This window comes from Mya arenaria, chromosome 8, assembly GCF_026914265.1.
Source record: "Mya arenaria isolate MELC-2E11 chromosome 8, ASM2691426v1".
Lineage (NCBI taxonomy): Eukaryota > Metazoa > Mollusca > Bivalvia > Myida > Myidae > Mya > Mya arenaria.
In genome coordinates this window covers 32,940,789-32,955,853 of record NC_069129.1, presented here as the reverse complement: position 1 = coordinate 32,955,853, position 15,065 = coordinate 32,940,789, and the positions used below count along the sequence as shown (strand labels likewise).

Sequence of the window (15,065 nt, the reverse complement as noted above, 5' to 3'; positions counted from 1 at the left end):
GCCTTCTCTTAGAATAAAAAAAGGGAGTGATGTGTGATAGCTCACAACATGTCGTCCTTATGTACACATGTGCCAAGTAATTCTAAAATCTCTCCATGTATGACAAAGTTACAGCTCTGAGACACACAAATATATAAAACTCTATCTGCCAGTATATGCAGCATTATTCTATTAGTATTAAACTCTAAGTATGACCATGAACTTTGAGGTCCAGTGGTTCTTGTACCCGACACATTGCACTTATGTGCCAAAAATCATTGTTTAAAGCCTTCTGTGCTTTACAAAGTCACAGCCCAACAGACATAGTTACTATATATATGTGCATTTATGCAGCATTCCATAATGATTAAACTCTTAGTGTAACCTTGAACATTTAATAATGGTCATGTTGTTCCAAGTAGTTTTGAAATCCCTTGGTGCATGACCACAGGAAGCCAGACAGACGCTCCTTCAGCTATACAACAAGCTATTTTTAAATTGACTTTCACTTTGACTAATTAATAAAAAAAAACACACAATAATAACATATATAGCATTTGTTCTATCCAATACCCCGTATTAATTGTTATCTATCTTGGTAAAGTACAAGAATCTTGCATACATAATTATGGCGGATAGCATTTTCATTTAATGATGACATTGAGAGCAAAAACATTTTTGCAAATTTATTAAACAGAAATGATTTTGACATTAATAGGTAAAGGGCCGAATTCAGAACATCTACTCTCACTCACACTCAATCCACATGGTGGTGGTGGTGGTAGTGGTAGTGGTATTTTGAAAAAAAATCGCTCCAGCGTGATGAATTTTGCATGGAAAAACATTAGATAAGCATTGTTTTAGAGGAAAACTCATATAAACATGCTTTGATGTAGAAAATTTTTTTAGACCGCTATGATTATGTACGCATAAAAAACATTGATTTTTCATATTTCCCAATTAAACGCATGATCAATAACTTTGAAATAGAGAACAAATTTAGGCTGCTAGTCCACCAAGTTGACGCCGCTAGGCCGCTAACTTCATGCCACTAGGCTTCTAACTTCGCGTACATTTAGCTGCATGTTGTTGCAGCTATCGATGAAAAGCAACCATCAAGTTTGCTGGGCGTTCAAGATCATTACGAGACAAAACAAAAATATGATTGGCGCATCCTTTTGAAAATTTGATTTATAGAAGGCAACGTTTTTGAAGCACACGTTCTTCAATGGATTATCCCGGTCTCTTAAATATGTCCTGGGAACGAGGATGTCTCTTATTTGTTCCAAATATTTGATATATTTCATCTTTTCTACATGTCATATACTTTTTTCACTCACACTCATTCAATTCATATTCACAACCAATCCTCGAGGGCGGTTCAAGTGGCCTAGCCGAGCACTCACAAATGTCCCACTCACGCAAAACACTTGAGTCTCACTCACACCTGTGAATACGGATATACCTTTCACTCGAAATTATCTCGACCGTTATGTGATTACAGAGGATTAACTCATCGAGTGTGAGTGGGAGTGATTGTTCTGAATTCGGCCCAAAGTCATCACAGCAAATTTTCCTAAACGAAACAAAAAATCCTAAAAGGTTAAAAAAATATTAAAACACTTCAAATGCTTGTTATATTAACTTTTGATGGTTTTAATTGATTAAGACATATTTTTTTCTTACAAACATTAATATTTTCACGCCAATATATTTCTCCCACCTCAGATAAGTAGATCCAATAATTTAACCATGCTAGAAATTCTTATCTTGCCCACGGCGAAGATAAAATGCCCGTATGGAACTTCTTTTTAATGGTCACCACATTGTAATTACCTCCCTTGTTGAAGACCGTCGTCTGTAGCATCATGGAAACTTTGTCTTGTGGCAATATTTAGAACGCTTATTAATTATTTCTTGCTTCAAATGTCACCATAAAACAGTTTTCACACTCTTTCAAAAAATAATGCTTCACTCTCCTTAGATCTATTTAAAGACCAATTTGACTATTAACATCTGAATCGCTGCGAGCATATCCATGACAACCACGAATTATCGCATATCCATACGCAATTATTTTCACTAAGCACAAAGAGTTCCAGCAAAAAAATACATTTTTACTTAATTTTGTTTAACTGAGGTGAAAGAAAAAGCATCTACCATAGCCGCCTGTGTAAGATAGGTTCATCCCGACCCTCACACAGGGTGTTTTGCGGAAACTCGGTAAACCTCGTTTCCGCAAAACACCCTACGCTCGGGTCGGAATGAGCCTATCTTACACTCTCGGCCATGGAAGATACTTATAATCTTCATTTTGAAGGCCGATTAAATTTATATAAGGCCCCAAATAGAGTTCAAAGGGGAACAACTGCCTTTTTATTAGCTCTCAGTCCTGGCTTCAAATTTGAAGCAAACTTGAGTGTCAATACTAACAAATGAAGTAACAAACAAAAGGAACCAGATAAATTTTGATCAGAGAAAGAAAAACCCCATTTCATCCACAGAAAATCACTGTGAGACTCAAACCCTGTTGGGTTGTCCGGTCAGTGGTCTATATTAGCACACTTGTTTTTCACTAAGGCAACCCGGGTTCAATTCTCAGTCTGGCCACATGTGAGTTTGGTTTAAGTGATCACCAAGCCAGACAAGTGGGTTTCCTCTGGGTTTCCCCCACAACACAAAACCACACTCTTGGCGTAACATCGTTCCAGCGAGAGTGATTTAGTATAAGTTATCATAACTTTCTTTAGAATCATTGTTAAAAATATATTATGTTTAAACTAAACCCTGTTTTGATACACAGTATACAATAGCTTTAAAAGGAGTAATCACAATGGTGCAAGAAACTCGGTATGCATGCAGAATCGCAAAATAGTTGAATATTATTTGTAATACAGGAGGACTTCGGTAGAAAATGAAGGAGTATGGATTTAAGCAAAGGAGAAGGGGAGATACAATCCATTACAATATTTCCCAGATAAATGAACCGCACAAAGCCGCGTTAAAAAAATCAATGCAAGTAGCATCACATGGAGAGAGAATACTAATCCTCTTATCCTGATCTGTCAGTAATACCATAATTAGACATAATTCAGGATGTCATGTCAATTCTATAACGTCATACTTTTTCAGGAATCAAGTATAGGTTAGAGTCTATTAAGTAATTTCTTCGTGAATAAGTAACTGAAGGAAGCGGAGCACAGCGAAGTAACGGGGGTTTCTTATTCATGAAGAAATTACTTAATAAATTCTAACCGACTTAGAGTAAGCCCCACCCGAATTGCATCAGCTTTAAAATTAATCTGTGCGCCTGTCAAAAAAACCTGTTAATCACTGCAAAAAAGTGTGACGTCATTTAAATCACCGTTGACACTGAAATCGCACCTTTGCATATGCAAACAGTAGGCGTGACTATATGCGCTTGCGCAGTTATAGCAATTTACTTATTCATGAAGAGTTGTCTTCAGCAATAATTAACGATTCTTAAGGAAAATAAGAAACTGAATATTTTTAAAATCTAGCGCCCCTGATTGGATGACACTTAGTAGATCAAACACTAAATGTGATGTGTAGTGACTGTGCAATAATGCGTCCTATTTATAGTGTGCATTTATTACTTGTACAGTGAAAACCTATTACTACTTCTTCATTGTTGCAACTCCACCCTGACCAGTTAAACTTTCGTCAATTGAGTATTCCTAGTACTACAAAGCGATTGATAGATTCTCAATATTGGTTTTGACAAATAAATATATAAGGATAAAACTTGTATACTTATTTGTTGTTTGTCTGCATGCAGAAAATAATAAACAATTGTTATAAAATTCCATGACAAAATTTACTGTATTAATTTTGTTGTAAGGGCTCATGAGAAATAAATAGCAGACAAAGAGGTCCAAATTTCGAAGAATTCTACCATTTCAACCATTTCAAGTGGTAAGAAGACTTTGGCTAAAAATGTCTTCTTTAAAGACATGGTAAAACCAGGTTGATTTTTCTATACAAAGCACCTACACAACCTCTGTAAAACCTTGACCACAAAACAGGCAGTGGTAAAATGTGAGAAGTATACGATGACCTTTCGGTCTTGAATTCAAATGTGAATGCCCAGAAAATAGGGGTAATGAAAAAAAACATGAATACTAGTGTATCAATGACTAAATGTCTGGGAAATTGGCAATGATGATGGCCAATATCAAAATAACTTAAGGATCTTGAAAATGAGTCTGGGCAGTCCAAGCACTGTTGAGAAAATGATCAACGAGACAGAGTCCAGAAGTCCAAGTCCATTGAAGAAACTGTCTAGACATGATGGTATTCCCCTGATTTGCAGATGCGTTGTCCTGAAGAATTAGACTCGTTGGTCAAATCTGTGTAAAAATAAGTTTAAAAAATAAAGATGTATTGAAATCAAACCTTTAATATCTCAACCTTTGCATGCATCTTTCTATTGCCAAAAACAATCATATTAGTGTGCGTTTTTTTACACTATTCTCAAAATAGGGCCGGAGCTTTTCAGATTGGCAAAAAAAGTGTAATTCTGATTGAAATTGGACATTCCAATTATGCCCTGAAATTCAATTAAGAATGCATTAATAACAGAAAATATGAGACAGAATGAAACCCACACAAACTTTTTCATGCAATGCAGAACTGTTTTTGTTTTTTTAATTTAAAAATGAAATACAAAAAAAAGTTAACCCGGAACATTCTTCATAGAATCGGAACATTCTGGCTTCGATTAAAATGAGTTTGAGTAAACTTGACAATAAGAGTACGACGTTGAGATGGCGAATTCGGACCTCTGCGTCATGCACACAAGGATACGAGAAATGAGGATTTTAAAATCAAACCCAATTATGACAATACCTGGACATGCAATAAACGATATGAATTTAGTAAATAACAACATGCAGGCCTCATTTAGTAGTTGAATAATAACTTTATTTGTTCATTGTAGTGTTTAATAACCGAAAGTTATACGTACTGTGACTGTTGATCAACTCTTTTTTTTTCTTCTGTTTCATATATATAAATATACCATGCTTCTTTGTTGTGAATTATTTTTTAATTCTGTCCATCTTTGTTTCAATTCAGGTTCAATGCATAAATGAATTATAAAAATATGTTGTTTATATAATATTTTGTGTTATGTTTGATAAATAAAAGTGTAATAAAAATTAATTTTCATCAAATTTGACATATTTTTCTGTTTATTGATGAATATCATGCAAAAATAATTTAGATAACAAAATAAAATTTATATGACTGGATTGGAAATTTAATTCTCTATAAACTTTACATTGATGACTTATTGATTAAGCCAAAAGAAATACTAAGAAAATAGGTTTGTAATACATGAGGGTCAAAATTCCAATAATAACCAATAATCTCCTATGAAGTAGGGGTACTGATACGAACTGATAAGCCATACACTGGCAGCCTGATATGGCTTAGGTTTACATGAAGTAAAGGGTTAAGGGATTTTATTCTTACATTTTGAATTATATATTTTTATGGTCATTTGGCCGAATTTTTGCCCTTAATTGATCAGAAAAAAACACTGTATAATTTATGAATAAAACAAAGACACTCATTTCAAATCATCACATGCACTTTACCAGTGCTTAGCGTATTGGGGAAGTCAAATTTGGAACGGCTGCTGTACTAAACTGAAAATCAGGTTGTAACAGAATATGGATTAAATATAAATATTTGCAAAACAGACTAAACTATTAACAATGCTGCAATGGGGAATAATTATCTGTAATTATCTCTCTGATTTTCATCCCAAATCTTCCATTAAAGTCATTATGATTAAATCCCATATCAGACATAACATAAACAATTGCCAAAACATAATGTCTTTATAATGCACCTTTAGCAACTTCTAGCCTATACCAAAGACAAACAATATAGCAGAATATCAGAAAATTAAAGATGCAATGGTTGTAAAACACTTGTATGATTTGTATGTGACATATATGGGGATGATACATGAACACATAGAGACATATGCAGACTTCCATTATTTCTATTGGCATGCATGCAATGTTACTTAAGGTATGTCATTAATGTGGGAATACAACCATTGAGAAATGTTGTTTATGTCTCAGAAGAACTTCGGTAAAGTTAACATTGTTGTTAACATCATTGTTGTTAAAGCTTTACTGCTCTGGAAGTTCCATGGACACACATGTGATCTGCAGTAATTCTAACAAGATTTGAGACAACTGTGCTTATTTTATCTAAATATAATTTAAGAGTACATGATAAAATAGTTCACCTTTCAAAGTTCACAACAATGCTGTTAACAATTATTTTCAGATGTTGGAGTAAAAAGTACTATAACTATCCAAGTAGGATATTTTATATGCATAGTTTGAAAAAAATAAAATTCTTACAGTGTATGTTGAATGGATGTCGTTTCGTATCTTCGTGTCTGACTCCACCCTGGCAGTAGGACCCTTGTCCCTTCTTGCTTTGGCCCCTGGGGATTGGCCCCTCCCAATCCGTGACTCCGAGGAATGGCCTCGCCTCCTGGACCCTGGGGACTTGGGTGTTTTCTCGGGCTCATCCTCCGTACCACTCTCTGTGCTAAAAAGAGAAATATAAAAGTTCATTACGAGTTTCAAGTCTTTTCACATTCAAACAAATAACATTCCAAAGTACATTTTCCTCATTACGAAGAAAACAAGAGGAATTAATGTACTCAGTCTCCCGTCAATAAAATCACTGCCCAGTGTTGTCACACAAGATCATTCAGTGATGTATGTAATCAGAGATGATAATCAAATTTGTGGTCAGCATGGCCCCAGTGACAATAGACAGAAACTAATATCTTAAAATGTATTGGGTCAAAGACATGTGGGCAGGATCAAGTTCTTTTACCAAATTCAATTCAATCAAATTCATTTATTTGCTATATTCATATGGCCCAGGACAACATATTTTCGGCAATGCATATTCATCAGAAGTAATAATGGTATACAAATAATACAGAACATATATCATTATATCAAGAACAATTGTAAATGAACAGAAAAATCAGTGAAGAATTAAAATGTTAATTATTTTTTCATTTTTCTTTCCAAAGAACATATTTCAAAGAGTCACCCTTAAACCTGCTTTAAAGGTACAAAGATTTAGACATCCCTACTTACTCTACCCATCTAGCATCACCAGTCCTGAACATCTGCTTTACATAGGTAATTAGCTTTTGACAGCCTTGCAAAAATTACTAGCATCACCAGTCCTGAACATCTGCTTTAAATAGGTAATTAGCTTTTGACAGCCTGTTGCATACTCTACCCATCTAGAGTCACCCTTAAGCCTGCTTTATATAGGTAAATAGGTTTTGACAGCATTGCTTACACTACCCATCTAGAGTCACCCTTAAACCTGCTCTTTATAGGTAAATAGGTGTTGACAGCATTGCTTACTCTACCCATCTAGAGTCACCCTTAAACCTGCTTTATATAGGTAAATAGGTGTTGACAGCATTGCTTACACTACCCATCTAGAGTCACCCTTAAACCTGCTTTATATAGGTAAATAGGTTTTGACAGCATTGCTTACACTACCCATCTAGAGTCACCCTTAAACCTGCTTTATATAGGTAAATAGGTGTTGACAGCATTGATTACTCTACCCATCTAGAGTCACCCTTAAGCCTGCTTTATATAGGTAAATAGGTTTTGACAGCATTGCTTACACTACCCATCTAGAGTCACCCTTAAAACTGCTTTATATAGGTAAATAGGTTTTGACAGCCTTGCTTACACTACCCATCTAGAGTCACCCTTAAACCTGCTTTATATAGGTAAATAGGTGTTGAAAGCATTGCTTACACTACCCATCTAGAGTCACCCCTTAAACCTGCTTTATATAGGTAAATGGGTTTTGACAGCATTGCTTACACTACCCATCTAGAGTCACCCTTAAACCTGCTTTATATAGGTAAATAGGTGTTGACAGCATTGCTTAATCTACCCATCACGAGTCACCATTAAACCTGCTTTATATATGTAAATAGGTGTTGACAGCATTGCTTACTCTACCCATCTAGAGTCACCCTTAAACCTGCTTTATATAGGTAAATAGGTTTTGACAGCATTGCTTACACTACCCATCTAGAGTCACCCTTAAACCTGCTTTATATAGGTAAATAGGTGTTGACAGCATTGCTTACTCTACCCATCTAGAGTCACCCTTAAACCTGCTTTATATAGGTAAATAGGTGTTGACAGCATTGTTTACACTACCCATCTAGAGTCACCCTTAACCTGCTTTATATAGGTATTAAATAGGTTTTGACAGCATTGCTTACACTACCCATCTAGAGTCACCCTTAAACCTGCTTTATATAGGTAAATAGGTGTTGACAGCATTGCTTAATCTACCCATCTAGAGTCACTATTAAACCTGCTTTATATATGTAAATAGGTGTTGACAGCATTGCTTACTCTACCCATCTAGAGTCACCCTTAAACCTGCTTTATATAGGTAAATAGGTTTTGACAGCATTGCTTACACTACCCATCTAGAGTCACCCTTAAACCTGCTTTATATAGGTAAATAGGTTTTGACAGCATTGCTTACTCTACCCATCTAGAGTCACCCTTAAATATGCTTTATATAGGTATATAGGTAAATAGGTGTTGACAGCATTGCTTACTCTACCCATCTAGAGTCACCCTTAAACCTGCTTTATATAGGTATTAAATAGGTTTTGACAGCATTGCTTACTCTACCCATCTAGAGTCACCCTTAAACCTGCTTTATATAGGTAAATAGGTTTTGACAGCCTGTTGCTTACTCTACCCATCTAGAGTCACCCTTAAACCTGCTTTATATAGGTAAATAGGTGTTGACAGCATTGCTTACTCTACCCATCTAGAGTCACCCTTAAACCTGCTTTATATAGGTAAATAGGTTTTGACAGCATTGCTTACACTACCCATCTAGAGTCACCCTTAAACCTGCTTTATATAGGTAAATAGGTTTTGACAGCATTGCTTACACTACCCATCTAGAGTCACCCTTAAACCTGCTTTATATAGGTAAATAGGTTTTGACAGCATTGCTTACTCTACCCATCTAGAGTCACCCTTAAACCTGCTTTATATAGGTAAATAGGTTTTGACAGCATTGCTTACTCTACCCATCTAGAGTCACCCTTAAGCCTGCTTTATATAGGTATTAAATAGGTTTTGACAGCATTGCTTACTCTACCCATCTAGAGTCACCCTTAAACCTGCTTTATATAGGTAAATAGGTTTTGACAGCCTGTTGCTTACTCTACCCATCTAGAGTCACCCTTAAACCTGCTTTATATAGGTAAATAGGTTTTGACAGCATTGCTTACACTACCCATCTAGAGTCACCCTTAAACCTGCTTTATATAGGTAAATAGGTTTTGACAGCATTGCTTACTCTACCCATCTAGAGTCACCCTTAAACCTGCTTTATATAGGTAAATACGTTTTGACAGCCTTGCATATTCTACCCATCTAGAGTCACCCTTAAATATGCTTTATATAGGTAAATAGGTTTTGACAGCCTTACTTACTCTACCCATCTAGAGTCACCCTTAAATATGCTTTATATAGGTAAATAGGTTTTGACAGCCTTACTTACTCTACTCATCTAGAGTCACCCTTAAGGATGCTTTATAGGCAAATAGGTGTTGATAGCCTTGCTTACTCTACCCATCTAGAGTCACCCTTAAACCTGCTTTATATAGGTAAATAGGTTTTGACAGCATTGCTTACTCTAATCATCTAGAGTCACCCTTAAGGATGCTTTATAGGCAAATAGGTGTTGATAGCCTTGCTTACTCTACCCATCTAGAGTCACCCTTAAACCTGCTTTATGGGTAAATAGTAGGGATGCAACCGAATATTCGAATATTCCATCAAACATTTGGTATTCGAATGTCAAAATCGGTATTCGAATATTCGAAAAAAATAATGCAAAAAAGAGAATAAAACACCTTTTGCCTACAAACGAACTTTAGTTTATAAAGTTTGTTTGTCTTGTTTTTACAACGATTGACCCCTAATGCCAGAGGTGTGAATATGATGACAATACACTAAACACGCGTCATATGTCATTTAGGGACATATCGTCGGGTGCTATAAAGAGTCCCCCTAATTTTACAATAACGCGCTAGGAATCGGCTTTAACATCAATGTGTTGTCTTGGCTGCAAATTAAGTTGTGCAATATAGCTCAAATCGCCGTGATGATATGAATGTCATTTGCTACAATAATGTTGTGAAATATACGCTATGTGCTTTAAACGGTTTTCCATGATTCGTTACAATGTTCGTGCATTACAATGTAAATGTATAATATGGCGTTTTAGGATACATTTCCTATATTGTTAAATTATACCTCACATCAATTTGTCCCTTCTTTGTATATATAAACTCGATCGGTCCGTATATCACTGTATTTTGATGAAAATCTAATTTAATGACATCAGCGGTCCATATATTTTTGGCCGGTCTGGACCTCGCCAAAAATGTAATATGGACCGCCTACGTCATACAATTGGTAAGTGCGGCTTGCTATTTTCACAACGGCGAAAACTTGTTGCAAGTATACATTATTAGCTTTGTTCAATAAAACACAGTGGCTTCGGTGGCTGACTGGTCGATCCTTATAATGTCTTATGACCCTCAGTGGTGTGTTATATTTCTTAAGTACTGTAGATGAGTCAAATCCACATTTGTTTTCGTTTTATTATTTTACTAGTTCCCGAGTTGGTTTTGGTTTTCAATAGTTATATTTAGTTAATTTAGAGGTCAATCTCACTGCTCGTCCTGTGGAAAGGACCTCCATTGGTGCAAAACGCTATTTGACTAGGAATCTCATTTCACATTGTTTAGAAATATAAAGGCTACAGAATTGAAATTATTCGATTTTGTTGTTTGTTTGTTCATAATGTATTGCTTTTTTTCTTCCTGAAAATGAAAAAAAAATCAAAGGCTCATTTGGGGAAAATCGGAATCCGTCGCACGTACTTGCTACGACAAAGTTGGTTAAAATGCCCCGGCTATTACTTTATCGAATAATTAGTAGTATTAATTACAGTTGTTAACTACATCTTCTAAAATACGTATTTTGGCAATCGAATATTCGATCGAAAGAATTAACAAACATTCGAATATCAGTTTTGCCATTCGTTTGCATTCCTAGTAAATAGGTGTTGACAGCCTTGCTTACTCTACCCATCTAGAGTCACCCCTTAACCTTCTTTATAGGTAAATAGGCGTTGACAGCCTTGCTTACTCTACTCATCTAGAGTCACCCTTAAACCTGCTTTATGGGTAAATAGGTTTTGACAGCCTTGCTTACTCTACTCATCTAGAGTCACCTGTACATCTGCTGTATAGGTTATTCTATAAACCTTACTCTACCCATTTATTGGTACAAATAACTGTAAGAAAAACCTTACAGTAGTAAATCAATGTTACTCACATTTTTATCAATGCAAAGCTAGCTCGCATCTATAACAGGTATATATTTCTTTTTTGAATGCCATCAATACAGTTGCCATTGTCTTGACTCACATAACCACTTTGTATCATACCTGGCCCCTATTTCTTAAAAATTAAGCATAACTCACTTTAGAATCTTTAGCAACATTGCTGTTGTTGTTGTTGCTGGTGTTGTTTCTACTGTTATTGTTGCTGCTGCTGTCATTGAATATTGTTTAACAAAGGAAAGGGTCAACCAATTTTCAATGGAACAAGTGACCGATATATGATTAAGTGTTGGAAGATTAAGTACGCCTGTCATTGCTTGCTATATATTCTTCTCAAGTGGCAGATAATTCCACAATAGCCTTGATGAATTGACTTAATAAGGATTCCTTGACCGGCTGTCAGACTTACCATGATATGCTCTGAAATCATTTTGAGGCAAAACGTGCTATTTTGAGAATCCTTATGAAAGAGGACAATTTAAGAATATCGTAAACTTCCTCCAGAGAGTAGTTGTTCATTCTCTAATCTTTAGGGGATAATATGACTCGGTGATTCATTTAACAGACACCTCTTTAGTCAGAGCTAGACAGTCAGTGGTGTAGCTAAATATAGGCCTTGTAGGCCCGTGTCTACAACTTTTTTGGAAAATGATAAATTTGAATAACCAAAATATGCAACAAAAACATATAGCTACTCAAACACTTAGAACAACTCGAAAGATTGTTTTATTCCAACGAAGGCAAGTTTGGTGTTTATTTCAACTATGTGCAGAATGTATTGCTTGGTTTTATTGTAATCATTGCAAGTATTATTGAGCGTGTTTTTAAATGTGCATATAAAAGTCCCCAAACTCACATAGCATCATCGGGCCTTCAAGTATTTTAGGCCCTTAGCTATGCCCCTCATGGTGTTGAAAGTTTCACACCTTACATATTGCTGTCATTGAATAGTTTTAATAAAAAAACCGCTGATCTTTTAACATCATTTTTAATCTTTATAAGGATCTCTTTTTCTGAAATAAAATATAAACAAGAGGCCCAAAAGGGCCTATGCTCTACTGGCATGGCTTTTGTGGTCATATCAATCCAGAGCATGTATGTATGGGTAAAAGGCAACAGACATATACTTTATGTTTTGTGTTTGGGTTACCTGAAAACGTAGCACGTTCAACATCTGAGCCCAGAAAGTATTGTAAGCAGATTAGTTGCATGAACTATTTTAATATGTGCCAAGTAAAAGTCATCTGACAAAAAAAATGCTTTCAAAACTGTACTCATAGTAAAATTTTCTGTAGTTTTAAAAGTTAAAAAAAGTTGGTCAAAAGATCAAAGTCAAGGGCATCCTAGGACAATATTGATCAATTTGAACAAACATTCACAATCAATTGTGCTGAGATGGATGCACAAACACACAAAAAGATTTTCAAACCTTTCCAGATTTATGTTTACCAAACCTGTGAACCCTGGGTGTGGCCAGTAATGACATCAGGTGCATAACTTAAACATTCACAACCAATTTTGTTAAGATGAATGCGCAAACTACAGAACTTAAAGCTAAAAAATGGCCTTTGGGCTTTCAACAAGAACAAGGCAGAGTAATTCACAAAATCAACTGCAGAAGCAAAAAGCAAATTTTCTCTCAAAATCCTAGACTTGCAAATTGTCTCCCTTAACTCTAGACTTGAATTAACATATACATGTAAACTTGGCTAAAAATAGAATTCGCTCATGCAGACCTGGCTAAAAATAGAAAGCATTTATTTAAAACTTTCATGGCCCATAATCCAGGCATTCATGGGCGGATCTTGCTGGTTTTCGAAAGGAACCAAGCTTTAATGGATATCTAGATACTGTACAAGTTTCATCGAGATATAATCAAAACTGAAGACTGTATCGTGTTCACAACCAATTGTTTACACAATAGCATTTTTTATACTATCAAGGGCCATAATCTAGGCATGCATGGGCGGATCTGGCTGGTTTTCGAAAGGAACCGAGCTCTAATGGATATCTAGATACTGTACAAGTTTCATCGAGATACAATCAAAACTGAAGACTGTATCGTGTTCACAAGCAATTGTTTACAGACGCACGGACGCACGGATGCACATACTACGTACACATTACCATCGCATAAGCTCTTCTGGCCTTTGGCCAGTAGAGCTAAAAACTATTTTTTTATCCAATTTATGTTGAAGGAAATCATCTGGTGTCAGGTTTTTTATTTGCATGAGAATTAAATGGTGTTTTATGAGCATATTTGTAATTATTTGCAAATTGTATTGAATGTGTAATATTACTTTTTATAGCATTCAACACACATTTAAATTGGTATATAGTTCTATTGCATCTGAGTTCTACTGTGGCCTTCTAACAAATTGAAGAAGCAGTTATGAAGAGAAGTGGGTGAGAGCAATTTCAAAAGCTTTGAATCTTTATTAATGTACTTTTTAAGACACAATTAGCCCAAGAGATTAAATTTCTCGTAATTACCATAACATCCATGAATTTCCATTCAGGGTACAGTTTCTATAGCATTCTATGAGGATGGTTAAAAGTTTTTTTGTAAATTCTCAGATCTCACACAAGAGAGAAAAATGCCATTCTTTTCATTAGAAATGATTTTCTTACTAATGAAAGAACTTACTACAGCTGTCACAGGAGATAAGAGTAACCCCACACACCTGAGCCGGACACAGGATCAGTATGCTATTATTACTTTTAATTTGTAATTTATGGTCCTCCACACCTCCTTCTATATGTAAGAAACTAAATGTGATGCCCCAGTCATTCCAGGGGCATACTTTTAACAAACTTGGTGGAGGACCACTAGACAATGTAACACTCCTATATCTAAGCTCTAGGCCTCATAATTTTTGTCAAGAAGTTTTTCCTTTCTGTTGCCATGGCAACCAGAGTTCTGCATGGAATTCATTTCTTTGAAAAGAGCGCAATCCAAGGAACATCGCAGTGAAGTTTCATCTAAATTGGCCAGGAAGTTTATGAGAAGATGTTGTTTGAAGCAATTGTTGACGGACATTGCTGATCGATGCTGGAAGATGGGCGATGTCATCAGACAAGAACACTTCTTGTCTGACGACATCGCCCATCTTCCAGCATCGATCCGCAGTTTTAAAGATTTTCCTACGTGCTCAGGTCACAGAGCTAAAAAATAAACCTTAAAAATGTGAACAGTCATACAAACAGATAGATATGGTGATTCCTTATAAATTTATTAATAGATCACCTGCAAAAAAAAATGCATAGCGATATATTTTGGCAAATTTGGAGCTTTTGTAACTTGGAAATTTGTGGCCATGTATCTATCAATTTAAACAAGAGCCGTCATAAGACAGCGCGCTCGACTACGCCGCTTTGACTTAGAATACAATAAAGATGTAATAATACCAAGTTTGGTCTCTTTATGTCAAACCTAACTAAAATTATTTGATACATAAGGTGACTTTGATGCTGCCCTCCCACCAGCCCGCCCAAACAATGAAGTCATTCAAATAACTTGATTTCCCATTATGAAAATGTGGTTAAGAATATACAAATATGCCTTTCAAAGGAATTAAAAAAAAATCAAGGGC

The 15,065-nt window shown here is 35.6% G+C and overlaps 1 protein-coding gene across 1 annotated transcript in view; it reads right to left on the bottom strand.

The window, feature by feature from the left end:
• The window catches only part of LOC128243570 (leucine-rich repeat and coiled-coil domain-containing protein 1-like), a 183,808-nt gene that overhangs the window by 105,626 nt on the left and 63,117 nt on the right, over nt 1-15,065 (bottom strand). Inside the window, exon 10 of the mRNA XM_052961418.1 lies at nt 6,384-6,576. Within this exon, the coding sequence (XP_052817378.1) occupies nt 6,384-6,576 (193 nt within the window). The remainder of the gene's footprint in view (nt 1-6,383; nt 6,577-15,065) is intronic.